The sequence below is a fragment of the Accipiter gentilis genome, chromosome 27 (assembly GCF_929443795.1).
Source record: "Accipiter gentilis chromosome 27, bAccGen1.1, whole genome shotgun sequence".
NCBI lineage: Eukaryota > Metazoa > Chordata > Aves > Accipitriformes > Accipitridae > Astur > Astur gentilis.
In genome coordinates, this window is record NC_064906.1 from 11,108,494 (window position 1) to 11,124,294 (window position 15,801).

The 15,801-nt window shown below is 40.9% G+C and overlaps 2 protein-coding genes across 2 annotated transcripts; one reads left to right on the forward strand and one right to left on the reverse strand.

Annotated features, from left to right (window-relative positions):
• Positions 1-207: 207 nt before the first annotated feature.
• TDP2 (tyrosyl-DNA phosphodiesterase 2) lies at positions 208-7,770 on the reverse strand. The gene is made up of 7 exons (XM_049830479.1): positions 7,561-7,770; positions 7,393-7,487; positions 4,421-4,588; positions 2,987-3,078; positions 2,391-2,509; positions 1,835-2,005; positions 208-999 (listed from the first exon to the last, which is right to left on the reverse strand). Exons 1-7 carry the CDS (start codon positions 7,768-7,770, stop codon positions 718-720), a joined length of 1,137 nt encoding a protein of 378 aa, XP_049686436.1. The 3' UTR covers positions 208-717.
• ACOT13 (acyl-CoA thioesterase 13) lies at positions 7,769-14,389 on the forward strand. Its single transcript, XM_049830497.1, is given in 4 exon segments — positions 7,769-7,853; positions 7,856-7,953; positions 11,300-11,484; positions 13,670-14,389. Coding segments are annotated over 4 exon segments (525 nt in total). The 3' UTR covers positions 13,827-14,389.
• The last annotated feature ends 1,412 nt before the right edge of the window (positions 14,390-15,801 follow it).

The following is a 15,801-nucleotide window of genomic DNA, read 5'->3' on the forward strand; positions in this document are numbered from 1 at the left end:
CTAGAAGCTCACTGGAAAGATAATGTGTTTTAATCTGCAACTCATATCCAGGTTAATAAATACAAAGTAAGGCATACACCCTCCCAAGTGAACAACTTCCATGCATCTGCCTATATCCTTTTCTTGTCAAACAGAAGGCATATCGTTCTTAAATCTGTTCAATATTAGTTTTAATTCTTAAGAAACCTTAATTCTGTGAGAATCTAGTCATTGTGTCCTCAGCTCCTTTATTGTCTTGCCTGAAAGCATACTTATGTACAACACAAACTTCAGAAGCTAATACAAAACACCTTACAAAAGACAGAACTGTAAAGGATGATGAAAATGGTTACAAAAGAAACAAAGCAGGCATAATAGAAGTAGTCTTTAAATAAAAAAGCAGCATTTATAGTGAAATTATAATACATGCCAAAATAAAAGTCTTTTAAACCACCAAGTATGTTTATGAATAGTATTTACAGGTTTTTCCTCCCATTTTAAAACTAGAATTTGTTTTTGTATTTGTGTACATTGTTAAAAATAAGTATTTTTACAGATGCATACAGTAAGGAAAAGGGAACTCTGGCTTGAAATGAAGCCATTCAAGCATAAGTCAAGAGCAGAGAATGCATTAGGGTTTAAAATTTAAATACGTCCTACTTAAACTGAGAGGGTAACATTTTGTAAAAACAACAACAGATCACCTAAAAACTAACAATGCAAGCCTTTTTTTCTTTTTTATAGTATCACATCAAAGTTACACAGAAGACCCCAGTGATCACTAGGGAATCTGCCACAGTCTAGTTTTTCCAATCCGATTAAGTCCATACTTCGTGGAATAATATGTCCTCCGTCTGCTGCAGGCCGAAAGTAAATGCGGTCAAACCTCATCTTGCACTTGTACTCTGCATCCAGGTTGGTATTGGAGTTGGTGTCCCAAGTATAACGGCAATGTTGAGGTTTACCCAAAAACTCCCAAATATCCATAATGTTGTTAGGTAATTTACCTAGTTTAGTAACCTGAAAGTAGAAGGTGGGGGGGAAAAATCCACAAGATCCTGAATTCAGACTTTACCTTCAAAAACAGAACTGAGTTGTCACAATATCACTTTTTCCTGCAAAACATGAGTTGTCAAAACCAAAGATACTGGAGATGTTTCTAAATTGTGGTATTTCTCAGGATACTCTAAAGAATGACCAGTTCCTGTAGTACTTTCTAAATCCAAAACATGTTACAAAATAAACGTTCAGCTCTGAAATTTTGAGGTATGGGTGTCAACACCATGTCCTCTGAAACAATGTCGTTCCACTTCACTACAATGGAATTGCATGATAAGGAAAGATGAAACACTGACCTTTTAGTAATAATGCACAAATTTCACTTTTAATATTAGCAGCCAAAAATTATTTCTAATTATGTCTCGATGCAGGATTAATTTTAAACTCCCAAGATCGATTTCTCCAGAGCACCCTCTTCTTTCATTGATTCTACAAGCATTAACTCTGAGAATTGGAGAGTTGAGCAAATAAAGATCAAGTTCTCAAAATTAGAAGATGCTTTTGAAATTGAAACTTCATTGACTACCCCTGCATCTTCTCAGATATAAATATTGCCAATAAAGCATTTTGTTATTGCGGAGGGTGGGAAGCTTTTCATATACCTCACCTCAGCTATAACAAAGCCTCCGCATAGCAATGCCACAGCTTTTACTTAGTCATGCTTCCACTTTTTAAGAATGAATGTTGCTTATGCCTATTCTGCCTAGACAGGTCATTTCTCACAAAAACAGAAAAGCCTGAGAAGATTTTTTCAGAATACCTTCTCAAAATAACAAGGTCACTTATTTCTATTTACCTCACTGTCTCTGAGGTTTGTATCCCCTCCAAATATAACAGTGGTGGACTCAGGCTCCTTCTGCATTTTGTTTAACATTATTTGCAGTTGCTTCATACGCTCCTTGGAGTGATTTTTAGTGCTTTCCAGATGAGAGGTCATAAGGCAAAGTTCATTACCAGATATGCTCACCTGTGCATGAAACAAAGGCAATGTTACTATCCACACCATGATAAGAAGTTCAAAGACAAAAATCTAATCACAAAGTAAATTACTGAATGACAGAGCTCCGGTTATTATGAGTTCTACATTGAAGAAAAGTGGCTTACAGGAGGATGACAGGCTTTTAGTTTAGTTTTGTTTTCAGAGGTTATGAGACTTGAAAACAAGGCACGGCCAGTAACTTACAGAAAAAAATTAGGTTTGTTAGTATTAAATGCAACTGGGTTTGTATGTTTGGACAAGAAGTCTTTCTGCTGTTTGAGACTGTCGTAGAGTAAAGCCAGTCCAGCCTTTCCTGGGATCTTTTGTTTCGAAGGCAGAAATACAGCTGTTTAGTACATACTGACTTACTCACATGCACAACCAAAAGGTTCCTCATCATGGAAGTTGTTGGAAAAGGTATTATCTCATGTTTCAGTAGCTTCACTCTTGGTTTCTTCAACATTATGACAGTGAAATAGCCATCTATGTTACCTAAAGAGGAACAGGGAAAAAGAAATGGTCGAGGATGTCTTCTGCTGTGCTATAAATAAGTTAAGGTTCTGAAAGAGACCTTTTTACCATGATCTGGGAGAATCATGTTAATTTGTAATACGTACAAAGTCATTAGTTAAAAGTTTCATAATCGCACTCTGAATTTTTCAGGCTTTTTGAATGCAAATATTTAAGAAATGACTTACCTATGGCACTTTTTTGACTACCCTTGCTATCAGTCTTTCAAAATGCAGAAAAAAAGAAAAATGAAACCATCAAGCAAGCAAGCTTTTCACATGCGTAATTTGCATCAAAATATATCCTGATATCAAAACACAGAAAGTAATTTAAGTGCTTTCTTCTTCACTTTATTCTTTTCAGTCCTACGAACAGCCTGAGATTTTGGCAAGGGAGACAGAATAAAACTGAACTTACTTTTCTGGTTTCTGTCTTCAGAAACTGAGGGTTATTTCTTACCTGGAATAATAGTGTAACTGCCTGCTCTCATCTGTAGAAGACAGAGATGTGGTGGGATGACCTCTTGTAAAAACACAACATCTGGATTGTATCTGAAATCGGCAAGACAAGATTTTAAATTAACTACTGAAAGGTAGTAAATTAACTACTGAGGCCAAAGGGATCAGGGTCAGCGACTTCAGTTGCACCTTGTCCTCATCTTCCTAGATATTGTAAGAATCTGTTTTTTTAAAAAAGGAAAAAACTCTCTCCATCATACTTAGTAGCATGTAGACACATCACCATTGTTAAAAGGGATGAAACAATTATTATTATGGACATGGAACTGACGTGGTAATAAAATGCATGACTTCCTTATACCTTCATCTTGCAAACATTTGCACAGGTTTCATATACTACACACACAAGGAATTCAACTGCAAAGCAGCTTTGGAATATGTTCTGCAACATCTAAGTTCTCCAGGACTTTCCAACCACCACCTCATTCCCTCACAACAGATCCCCGCAGGTAACCTGCCATTCATTTTCTCCAGTCTCAACAATGACAAGCTCTTTTATTTCTTAGAGCTGTGCAAGCACTAACAGTTCATGTGGGGCAGCAGTCCTGAAAATGCTGACATGACTTTACAGCTGTCCCTATTTTTGCTACACTGTTGAATAGCCCTGCTCTGTGCAGGTGAAGGACAAATCAAAGGCCTTATTTACAGAAGAAAAATACTGCCACCACAGATTAATAAAATCAAGTGATAATTGATGTAGTTAAGGGGTTTCTGCTGTTTCAAGAGAAACTTAAATTATCACTTGTTTAAATCGTTTAATTTACACTGATAGGTTACTGTATTAAGATAAATCAATTTATGTAATTGTTAAATTGCTCATAAATATATTTATGGGAGGCTTCCACTGGTGGAACTATAAAAGGTAATCACAGATTCTATTGCTTTCATCTTACCTTGCACATTTTCTTTTTTGATAGACTAGTTACAGTAACGGCAAGAGAGCCACTTTTCACATTCCACTAAAAAAAAATCTTTTTTGTTGTTTCAAAGTTTGCTCTAATGTGAAGTTATTCAATGCTACTGGAATGAGACAAACAAGTTTCTTGCAGTTTTATCCTTCTCTCACGTACAGGATGGAAGCATGAAGTATGCTCTTGATGTATGACTGCAACTTGAACAAAATTGTTCATTATAAAAAAGCTTTTTGAAGTAGCCATCACAAAATATTTAACCTTTGAGATGCTGCATAGGTTCACACCTCTTCCAACCAGTATATCAACTTCTATTCAGCTACTTAGGGTTTATAAAGTGATTGTATTGTTGCATCAACATTAAGACAATTTGGGCATGAAGATTTGTAACTATCTAAAACAAGAAGTTTGCTTTTTCCTTTAAAGCTGGGTACATGACAATACAAAGATAAAGCTATACTTACAATGCCAGGTAAGAACAGATTCCTCTAACTCGTTCTTTTAGATTTCCTAGATCCAGCCCAGCAATGTTCCAGGTTATCAGTGAGAAGCTGCTGTCATCTTCTTGTTGCCTCGAGTCTGCACTATTGACACCGGCATTACTAGTAGTTGCATCTGCTGTGAGGTCAATACTAAAGAGAGAGTTTACTCGTTTGTCAACATGCATAACACTATTCTTCTTGCAATTACCACCCTTATCTTCTAAAGGAAAATGTTCTAGACCCATCACAACTTACAGGTAGCCACCTAAAACATTCCCAACAAATAAGTTAACATGTATTGATCTCAACATAATTTAAAAGCACAGTAACTAAAACATACAAACCTCAATCATACAGAGCCTTAGTACACAGATGAAGTGTTTTTTCCTCTTCCTTATAGACACAAGATAACATTTACTATTCCAATTTAAGTTCATCAGATGGCGACCAATGCAATCTAAAGCACTTGAGTAATTTAACTCTTTCTCCACGAGAGAGACAGGCTGTGTATATTAGTTTTTGAAACATTTTCCAGCACATTAGAAACAAAGAACTGCAGCCTGGACTTGCTTTTATATGCCCACCTTTGTAGTACAGCTGAGATTCTTCCAATTGCCAAATCCCTGGGGTACGTACACGTGCAAACTCACTCTCTGACAAACTGATGGACCTTTTCTTTGGGAATATTCAACCCAAATCCCACCTCAAAAACACAGGCCAGGCCTGTCTACCCAGTTGATTTGACAGTATTGCTTAGCCTTTATCAAAGTTTGAGAACCCAGCCTAGTAACTGTTTGGGGACTATGTTGCTAAAGAGAACCAGACTCTACCTGCTAACACATGGTTGTACTGGTTTTGACTGGGATGGAGTTATTTTTCTTCATAGCAGCTCATATGGTGCTGTGTTTTGGACTTGTGACCAAAACAGTGCTGATAACACAGGGATGCGTTCGCTGTTGCTGAGCAGGGCTTACCCAGAGCCAAGGGCTGTTCTGCTTCTCAGCCCACCCCACCAGCGAGGAGGCTGGGGGGGGCACAAGGAGCTGGGGGGGGACACAGCTGCGACAGCTGACCCCGACTGACCATATATATGACATTCCATGCCATACGATATCATGCTCAGCGTATAGAGCTGGGGGAAGAAGAAGGAAGGGGACACGTTGGGAGTGATGGCGTTTGTCTTCCCAAGTCCCCATTAGGCGTGATGGAGCCCTGCTGTCCTGGAGACGGCTGAACTCCTGCCTGCCCATGGGAAGTGGGGAAGGAATTCCTCGTTTTGCTTTGCTTGTGTGCGTGGCTTTTGCTTTCCCTATTAAACTGTCTTTATCTCAACCCATGGGTTTTCTCACTTTCACCCTTCCAATTCTCTCCCCCATCTCACAGGGGAGAAGTGGCTTTGTGGGGCTGAGCTGCCCAGCGGGGTTAAACCACCGCACTGATCCAATGTAAATTCCTTGAGTAAAGGGAAAGTCTGTAACAAAATACATTAAATAGTATAGCTAAGACTAGCTATAGTCTTATAGCTATACAAAAGCTATATATAGCTTGTATATATACAAGCTGTATTTTGGCAAAGTTGGGATAGTAGAGTTTTGTTTTTAAACACAAAATTTGTATGCGCACATGAAAATAAGGCCTGGGACCAAAACAAATCTATTCCCTAAAACTTTGTACTGGTTTTGTACTTGGTACAGCACAAACAACGTAAGACTCCGCTACCATGCACATAAGATCTAAACTGAGCAGAAAAAGAAAAGCAGACAAAGGAGGGGAAGCTAAGTGATATTTAAGTAGGTAAATAACGTGTTCTGTGCCTCCAATATTTCCACTTTGACTTTTTATATTTATACTGTAACCTGAAGGACTATGAGATGAAATATGAAGGTCCGTGTGGTCTGCGGTGATTTTCCCCTGACTGGGAGGTCTCCAAACAGTCCTCCCTCCCAACACATCCAGCAGCTCAAGACAGTGCCCACAGTGCAAAGACAGACAGAGGCTGGAAAAGAAAAAGGTGCTGCCAATTTGATGCAGATCTATTCTGACTCATCATGGACTACCTAGAGACCAATGCTAATGTTCAGTAGGCTTGCGTGTTTTCATACATACATATCAAGCAAAACCAGGTATGCTGTTATCAACTACAGCTTACTCATAACTAGAAAGATGATAAGGGCTCTTCTATATAACATGCAGGCTTATAATAAATAGGTCTACAGGAAAAAAGCTTCCCTCAGGACTGTGAAGGGCAAGGATCTGTAAGAGTTCATTACCTTTGGTATACCCTACGGGTAGGCCCTGAGATCATCTGTGTATGCAAGACCCAGATCTTAGAGCCTAACCTCTACAGGTACGTTTAACAAGGTATGCACGGGCATGTCAATTTTATTTATAGAAATACAAACACACGTACATCTAGTACATGACATACATGCATAGTTTACACATATACAAATGTGTCTTCGTGTGTACAGTAAAATCTGCCTATGTATCGCTGCACGAGACAAGACAATAAAAAGAAAATGACCCTGTCCCTCCTCCGAAAGGCTCACTACCTGCTAGCCCAGAAGAAGGGGCTGAAGCATCCGCAGAGGGCAAGTGCAGCCCACAAGCCTGACAGCCTCTCAAGAGGAGCTGGCTATTCCCCTCGAAGGGGGCAGCCTCGGGAAACGAGGAGAGCCAGTGTGGAAATGCAAAGAACGGAACCCACCTGCCTCACCACATGTCAGCAGAGGCGCGAAGTCAGGCGGGGAGAGCGAGTGCTGCTCCCCTGGCAGGCGGGTGGGGGGACACAGAACATCCGCCACGACCCGGGAGACGGCTCCCACCGGTTGCGCCCCCCCCGCACCTTCCAGCGGAGGGGAACCGGCCTGCATGCGGGGAGGGCAAAAGCACCGCTCCCCTCACCCTCGATCCGCCTCCTCCCGTCACCTCCCCCCGCCCCGGGGGTCACCTACCAGCTCCCGGGCCCCGCGCAGGCCGGCGGCACCCCGCCTGCCGCCTCCTCCTTCTCCTTCTCCAACGGCGGGTCGAAATAGGCGTTCAGGGCCCTCTGAAACACAGAGGCAGATGGCGGGGAAGGGGAAGGGGAAGGGGAAGCCCCCCGCCCCCGCCGCCGGGCGTACCTGCATGTGCCAGCCGTTGCCGGCCAAGAAGCTGCGCGCCACCGCCGCGTCGCTGCTGGTGATGGCGGCGAACTCGGAGCACAGCACCTTCCTCCGCTTGGCCAGGTGTAACTCTTCCTCCTCCTCCTCCTCCTCCGCTGCCGCCGGAGGGCACCGGGCCGCCTCATCCACCTCCTCCGCCGGCACCGCCGCCTCCTTCTCCTCCTCCATGGCTCCCCCGCCGCAGGGCGTTGCGGGAGGAAGGCGGCGGGAAGCTCCGCCCGCCGGGGTTGCCGTTCCGGGGCGCGGGCGGCCGTCGGCGGCAAGGGCAATATGGGGTTCACGATGGAGAGCCTGAGGGAGGCCATGAAGTACATGGTGGAGTCACAGGGCTTCGACCGGGTGCTCCGCAAGGTACAGGCTGGCTGCAGAGGAGAGGGCGGGCGGGCGGGCGGGCGTCCCGCCGGCGGCTGGCCGTTAGCGGTAGCCGCTGACTGGAGAGACGGCGGTTCAGCCGGTGAGGCGGGGCTGCTCCTTTAAAAAAAAGCCGGGTTTGGGGTTTTTTTTCACTCTCGGAATAAAAGGCTGAGGTAAAGGCTGAGGTGTTTTTCCTCAGGCGCCGTCTCCTGCGCCTCAGTGCTCCGTGGGGTTCCACACAAGGGCTGGCGTAAAGAGCTGCGTTTGGCTGGTAGGGCTCTGAGGTAATGCTGCGTTAGGGGCGATTAAAGTTGAATTGAGGTGTTGCTGTGTTGTCTTCAGCTTTGTAGCGTGTCGCTGCTGTGTAGGGTGGTCCTGTGCAGCAGTTTCAGTGTCCTCGTTAAATTTTGCAACGCTAGAATTCTCCATTTAATTTCTATTTGTGTAACTGTGACATGGAGTGATGCAGTAAATATATCTTAGAAAACCAACCGTGTCAAAATCTGTATGTTTTGCACTGTACAAGAGCAAATGTAATATTGGAAGCAGTGCTTTCATTGACAGTTCCACGATCTGATACATTTAATAGAAAGTAACTATTTGTAAAGCAACTCTTACTGTCTTGTTTCCCCAAGACGTTTTGGTCTTGTATAGAAAAAGTATAAAGCTTTAAATTTAAGAAGTTCACTTATTTATAGAGTCTAATTAGTTCTTAGTCACCTTTTCACTGCAGTAACTTCCCTCTACCTTAAAATCCCAATAAATGGAGAGCAAATGTAGTATTTCAGCTCATAAAGGTAACTGGCTGGAAGTGAGCTGTGGGAGACAGGCATCCTGCCTTGCTCTGGAATACTTCTAGACTTCTTCTGCCATCTCCTTCTAAAATGATGCTGCTGTGAACATAATCATAATATCAAAGTACAGTTTTGTTTGAATTTAAAGTATCTGCTGTTTTTCTGGGAGACACCTGAAGCCTTTCTTACCATAACTAAATATGAGTCAAGTTTTTTCCTGTTCTGGAAAGGACAGATTTTAGTGTGAAACTTTTCAGTTCCAGCATCAGACTTGGTTTCTGGTTTAATTCCAGTGTGGTATCTACATAGGGCTTAACGACTGTAGGTTTGAAAGCCCTTTATCCAAAGAAGTAGAGCATCGCAGTAGTGGTTGGAAGCCGAAGCAGCATACTGTTCACGGAGACAGACGCGTGGGAGGACAGGCACAGAAGGGCTGTGAGAAGTACAAACACAGCTCTACCTGTGGAAGTCCTGGAAGTGTTCAAATACTGAACTATTTTCGTCAAGGACAGCAGGCAGCTAGTGCCAGATCAGAGCAATGACAAATGAAATGAGATGCTTTCCTCTCCTGGCTGATGGATTGGAGCACTCCCTGACAGTAGTAGAAGCCATCTGCTCCCAGTGTCAAGCATCTGTGAAGTCCTCGTTAGAAATTCTGTCAGAAACTTAGGCCTCTAGTCAGTACAGCACAGCATGCCTGGTTTAGGACTTGGGATTTTCATTGATCAAGGTGCTATTTTCTATATTAGAGCACTGGCTCAGTTATTTCCCCTCTGCTTAATTGCAGCTTTTTCCGTTTGTAGGCGGACTGTGTACTTGTCCTTGTTTTGGCTGGGATAGAGTTAATTTTCTTTCCAGTAGCTGGTATAGTGCTATGTTTTGGATTCAGTATGAGAAGAATGTTGATAACACACCGATGTTTTCAAGTGGTGCTAAGCAGTGTTTATGCCAAGTCAAGGATTTTTCAGCTTCTCGTGCCCAGCCAGCGAGAAGGCTGGAGGGGCACAAGAAGTTGGGAGGGGACGCAGCCAGGGCACCTGACCCAAAGTGGCCAAAGGGGTATTCCATACCATGGGACATCATGCCCAGTATATAAACTGGGGGGGAGTTGGCCGGGGTGGGGGGTGGGTGTGGGGCGGATCACTGCTCAGGAACTAACTGGGCATCGGTCAGCAAGTGGTTAGCAATTGCATTGTACATCACTTGTTTTGTATATTCCAATCCTTTTATTATTATTTTTGTCATTTTATTATTGTTATTATTATTTTCTTCCTTTCTGTCCTATTAAGCTGTTCTTATCTCAACCCACAAGTTTTACTTTTTTGTTTCCCCCCCTAATTCTCTCCCCCATCCCACAGGGTGGGGGGGAAGTGAGCAAGTGGCTGCATGGTATACTTAGTTGCTGGCTGGGGTTAAACCACAACAGTACTACATCACCATTTATCTTAGTATCATTTCTCTGCAAAATTTGGATAAAATTTGGCCTATCAGAAAGGGGCACGGGCTGAAACTGAGCTCTTACACTGCATTATAAATAAGGAATAGTGAAACTGGAGACACTTCAATCTTAATTCCTTCTAAGATTAAAAAGATTTAAGTCAACTCAGCTGATATGGTATGGAAACATATAAGTTAAAAAAAAAACTTTCTAAAAAATTAGAAAATTAGTAGGAATTATAATAAATATTATGCCCACATTTCACTTGTGACAGTCTAAAGGTACTTCAGAGTCTTAGTTGTAGGTGTAAATATATATGCTGAACTTACCCCAGTTTTGCACCTGCTTTCAGATTTTAAATATAGTGCGACTAACTGAAGAAACTTGAAAAAAAAGATTTTAAAAGACTGAATTGCAGTAACTTCTTGGTCTCAAAAATCCAGCTTCTTGCGTTGGCTACAGGGGGAAGCATGGTACCATAGATGTACTGTAATTTTCTATTTAACACCCATGGGCTGGAATAAAAGTGTATACGCAAATCACGATGCTGTAATACAGTGTGATACAGTCTTGGATACTTCTACCAAGGAATATGAATTTCAGTTCAGGGAGGCCTATCTGATTAGCATTTCCAGAGCTCATTTCAAAATACTGATTTTTACTGAGATTGCTCTAGTATAATGATTAATGAATTACTGTCAGTCTCGTTTCCATTTTGTGAGCTAACACTTTCACAGCTATGGTATGCACAGATAGAGCAGTTGTGCGTTCCCTCTAATCTGGCTTCTCAGTTACAGATTAAAGCAAAAGGAAAACTGAAGAATGTTGTCTCCTAAGCAATTCCTGAGAGCATAGCAAGTATTGAAGTTTTGTTAAGCTGTCAGTTTAAATATTTAACTGCAGTAGAAATACAATTTTTTCTAAGGCAACAATCTTCTGCTCAAAATTTATGGAAATACCTAATGTGACAGTTGAATTCCTGTATTTTCCATCTTTTCATTTGTCTCATGAGTCCAGAATTAAACAAGATTTACTTTCCATTTGATTCAGGGCAGTATTCAGTGTTGGTACTATTGTCAGTAAGCTGTTTATTCCTTTTTTGGTCATACAGATGAAACTTCTGTCTGCAACTCCTGGAAAAGTTGTTTGTGAAATGAAAGTAGAGGAGGAGCATACAAACAGAGGTGGCACCTTACATGGAGGCTTGACAGCCACACTTGTGGATGTGGTGTCAACAACAGCGTTGCTGAACACAGAAAGAGCAGTGCCTGGGGTCAGCGTGGACATGAACATCACGTAGGTATCATCCACCATGTTTACCAGAACATAGTAACTTCTCTTCCCCTAATACGGTATTGGTTCCATTGTACTTTGTTTCTATGCTGTAGTACTCACCTCTTTGGTTTCAGAACTCTTGTCTTGATAAATTAAGGGGGGATTGTATTTGGGGATGTTGCCATTTGGTTGCAAAATTCGAGTTGGACTGACTTAAGCTTTTATTTGCTGCACGTTTAAGAGACAGTTCCCATTCGTTCATAGAATGTAAAGGGATGTTGATATGTAGTAAATTTTAGTCTTATGAAATTGGCTCAACTTCTGTCTTCACTTGCGAAGATGTGTCAGAGTGTCTCCTTAAACACCAAGATCTAGGGTAAGCAGCTTTCTATAAACCCTTTTTTAGTATTAGTCCAAAAAATGTTAGAACAGGAAAAATATTAAACCAGGAAACAGTTCAGGTCTGTTGTATTATCTGCTTACATAGAGGGTGAATTACAGATGAATCAGAATTTCTCAGTGGAGGAAGATTGCTTGGCTCTAGGTCATTTAAAGGTAGTTTTATACTGAGAATAGTTCTTCCTGTAATGCAAATTTAAAGCACAGTGTCTTAAAAAAAAAAAAAAAGAAAAAGAAAAAGTTGTTCTGAAACCTTCTTTGATCATGCTATTATAGCTTGTCAGCTTTGATTCATTACTTTTAATGAAGAGATTATAACTGATTGGAACTAAAGTAATCCTACTTGTAATAACTAACACAGAGCATTAAAAATCTTGGAAAAGTAAACCCTCATGAAAACTGTCTTAAAAAAAAAAAAAGCTCTAAAAGTGTGGGGGGAGTGATGTATATCTTTACCAGGTTCCCTCCCTTCCCCCCGCCCCGCCCAGCACTTTCCGATTTCTCCACTGAGGAGTGGGACTGGAGCATCTATTTAAGCTTTATACTACTACTGTGATAACTAGGAAACTACTGGAAATGAAAACCTGAAATTCTCCTATGATTATGTTTTTCTCCCTACAGTAGTATAGCAAGAGGCTAAAACCTGAATTATTTACACTATCAAGTATGCCTAGCCAAGTACATAAGGGCTAAAATCATAAGAAAGTTCTCTCTCCAGAGGTGATCCAAAACGATTGCATAGCATAACCTTTAGGAAATGTTATGTGAAGCAATATTAATAGCTTTGTTTAACCCAGACTACTGCTTTTATTGAACAAGTGATACTGGATGTCAAATACTAGTATCATACAACTTCATCCTTTTTCGGAAGGAACTGTTTAAAAAATTGGCATGAGGAAACTATTTCGGTAATGGAAAGAACAGAGAAGCTTTTTTTTTTTTAATCACAAGAGGATCAGCAGCAGCCTCTGAGAACAAAACATGTCTGAAACTCTGCCCCCTATCAACTAATGGGACTTGTGCTACATCAGCATTAGGCCATTAGGCATTACTGACGTCCTTTTGACGTGGTGTCATGTATAAAAATGGACTACTTGATGAAATTTTTCTCAATAAGATTTATATCCAGTAATTATACATTCTCCTCTGTAATTCTAACATTTGAATATTGTTCCTTCACCTCAGATCATGGTTGGATCATGTTCCTCCTAATTCTTCCCAGGTTTTTTGTGGGGGAATTTCTTCCACACCCTCCTATTCATGTAAATAAAACCAGAGAGTTATCTAATGAACGGAAACAGCATTAAACCTGGGAAGTTTGAAGGCCTCCCAGATTTCCATGACTCTTCTCTGACCAGGGTATGGGAAGCAGTTAACCTATGCTTAGGTTCTATACGGAAATGACCTTCTGGAGCCTTTGTAACAGAGACATTTTGCAGCTGAACCAGCCAGACTGGTTTAGAAAGGCTTTAGGGGAACCAGCAGTGGCTGGAATAGGACTTGTAGCTGAACTTGTAGCTGAGGTCTTTAATACCTAATTGTTTGTGTTCCAAAATGGACTTTTCCTCAGAACCAAGCCAATGGGTTTCTTTCTGCCCTCCATTTTCTCAGAGAACTCTTATACTGAATTACCACTGCAGTACGCAGAGGAACTCAAGGACTTTGAGAAGTGGGGATTTGCAAGCAAACGTTAGACGTGTCTTTATTACATTTGCTAACTCCCTTCATGATAATCTAAAATGTAGGAATATTATTGGATTTTTGCTCTGTACAGCCTCTTACCTGTTCATTTTGTTCTTCATTGAAGATACACTTCTGCTGCAAAGATTGGAGAAGAGATACTGATTACAGCTCAGATTTTGAAGCAAGGAAGAAATATTGCATTTGCCAGTGTGGATTTAACAAATAAGGCAACAGGAAAGTTAATTGCACAAGGTAGACATACAAAGTATCTAGGAAATTAATATAAGAAAGTAATTTTAAAAATAATAATGTTGGGCTTAAGAATCCTATATAGAATGATTTTCTCATTTATGCAAAAGACATCATCTGCACAAAGTTGTGATAGTCTATATAAAGTGAATTTATCTCACTCCCATAATGAACAAATTTCTTAATTACCACCAAAATTGCTACAAGCCTAAAATTAGTGCCTATTTTGGGACAAACATGATAGCATGGGGATGCATCTGGCTTTTTTTGGTCAAGATAGCAGAAGGGAAGAGCCTTTGTACAAGCCATATGGTTTACCAGCATGACAGTGTTCTAAGAGATCTCTGTTTTTTTTGCCTGTGGTGTCGTCATGTGACAGAGCAACCCTGTCTTCAGGCCTGTCACAGTCACATTCAAACAACACTATACAAGCTCACAAACTAAACTGCTTGTTCTGTAAGATGGTCATACAGACCTCCTACAACATAGTGTGAAACTGGTTTGAAAGCGTAAAGCAGGCTAATACAAAATGTGATTTACTGTAACATTCAAAAGTATTCAATAAAGTTTTCTGAAACTACCTTTTTAAAGATTATTTAATAGTTTTGTAATCTCTTTGCACCGAGTAAAAGCTTGCCAGCATGGAGTGGTTGAGAGAGGGTGCGGTGGAACCCTTGTACGTTCACCTGAGTTTTCATCATCTCCCTGCGATTCCTGAATGTGACAATGCACTTACATCATCAGGGCTTTTCACCTCTACCTACCTGAAGTTCTGGCTATATTTGTTTAAAAATCATCAGCTGAGAGTTAAAGATGTATGAGAATAAATTTGGTGAGCCTTTTGTCAGGCTAAGGCTGTAGATTGTCTGACTTGGGTTGAATGTGGTAGAGTTAAGCTGCTTTTCATCAGCTGAAGACTTGTCTCCTCATGCACTGTTGGGGACAGGTTTAACTGCTTTCTCCAAACTGATGACACATGATGCTTGGCAAGGCTATCACACTGTAATAAAAAAACCTGATGCTACTACATACGCAGTGCAAGTTTACGTAAACCATGACCTTAGTTTTTCTTCTCTAGCGGGAGATTGGAAAAAGTTAATCTACGTTAGTAAAGGGCATGCCTAATTCTTTTTCTCATGCGAGTCGACTCATTGTTTTCAGTGATTTGAATTTTGTGATTAAATGTGCAGTTAGGGCTTTTGTTGTGCATTCCTAAACCTAAAGAAATAATTTCCAGTGAGTTAAGTGACCTGTTCATGCAGACTGATTTTTCAATATGAAGTTGAACAAGGTTACTAATACATCAGCAATCTTTCCAAAATTACTTTCAAACAAGTGATGTAGCTGATAATTTACCCTTCAGTGGAAGTTTTCTAAAAAAAAAAAAAAAAAAAACACAACAAAAAAACCCAAAACAACAAACCTACAGTGTGTTCAGGCTATCAGCATGTATTTTTGCTGCAACTTTAGAACAGTTGTTTGTGCTATATACATTCTCAATAAAAGCTTTTTCTGCGAGACTGTCTCAGAAGCATACGTGGCTTACATGCCTGTGGCTAGTTGAACTTTTAATAGCAGTACCCTCTCTTCCACAGTACATAATTATTTTTTCCCCAGTATTTGCACTCATGCTCAGAATCATCCCTGAATCTCACTTATAGAAACACAATGCTTTGCTAAAGCAGTTCTGTGAAGATACTTATTACAGGAGCAACCTTTTTGGTTTACATCTTTGCTCAGCAGAACTATATGCTTCACTGCTTTAAATTGTTTCTCACTTTACAGCTTCCTCTGCCTGGAGCTCTACTGAGTCTTAAGCATCTCCAGCTCCTCTGCAGTTACTGGCATGAGCAGACAGAAAGAATCCACCATAGCATGTAGACACACCTAGTGGGTTTAGCAATTCTGTTCTGGTTGTCTTCCTATTAACATGTTCTGGCATCTCCAGTCATCTTTTTCTCTCATTCTTAAGTTTACCCCTTTTCTTCCAGAGGTTGCCCATGTAGT

Coding starts and splice junctions, on each gene's coding strand:
- TDP2 (XM_049830479.1), bottom strand. CDS start 7,770: ATGGAGGAGGAGAAGGAGGCGGCGGTGCCGGCGGAGGAGGTGGATGAG. Junction 3,079..4,420: donor ATCTGTTCTTACCTGGCATT/GTAAGTATAGCT, acceptor TGCCGATTTCAG/ATACAATCCAGATGTTGTGT. Junction 1,000..1,834: donor CAAACCTCAGAGACAGTGAG/GTAAATAGAAAT, acceptor TTCTACTTTCAG/GTTACTAAACTAGGTAAATT.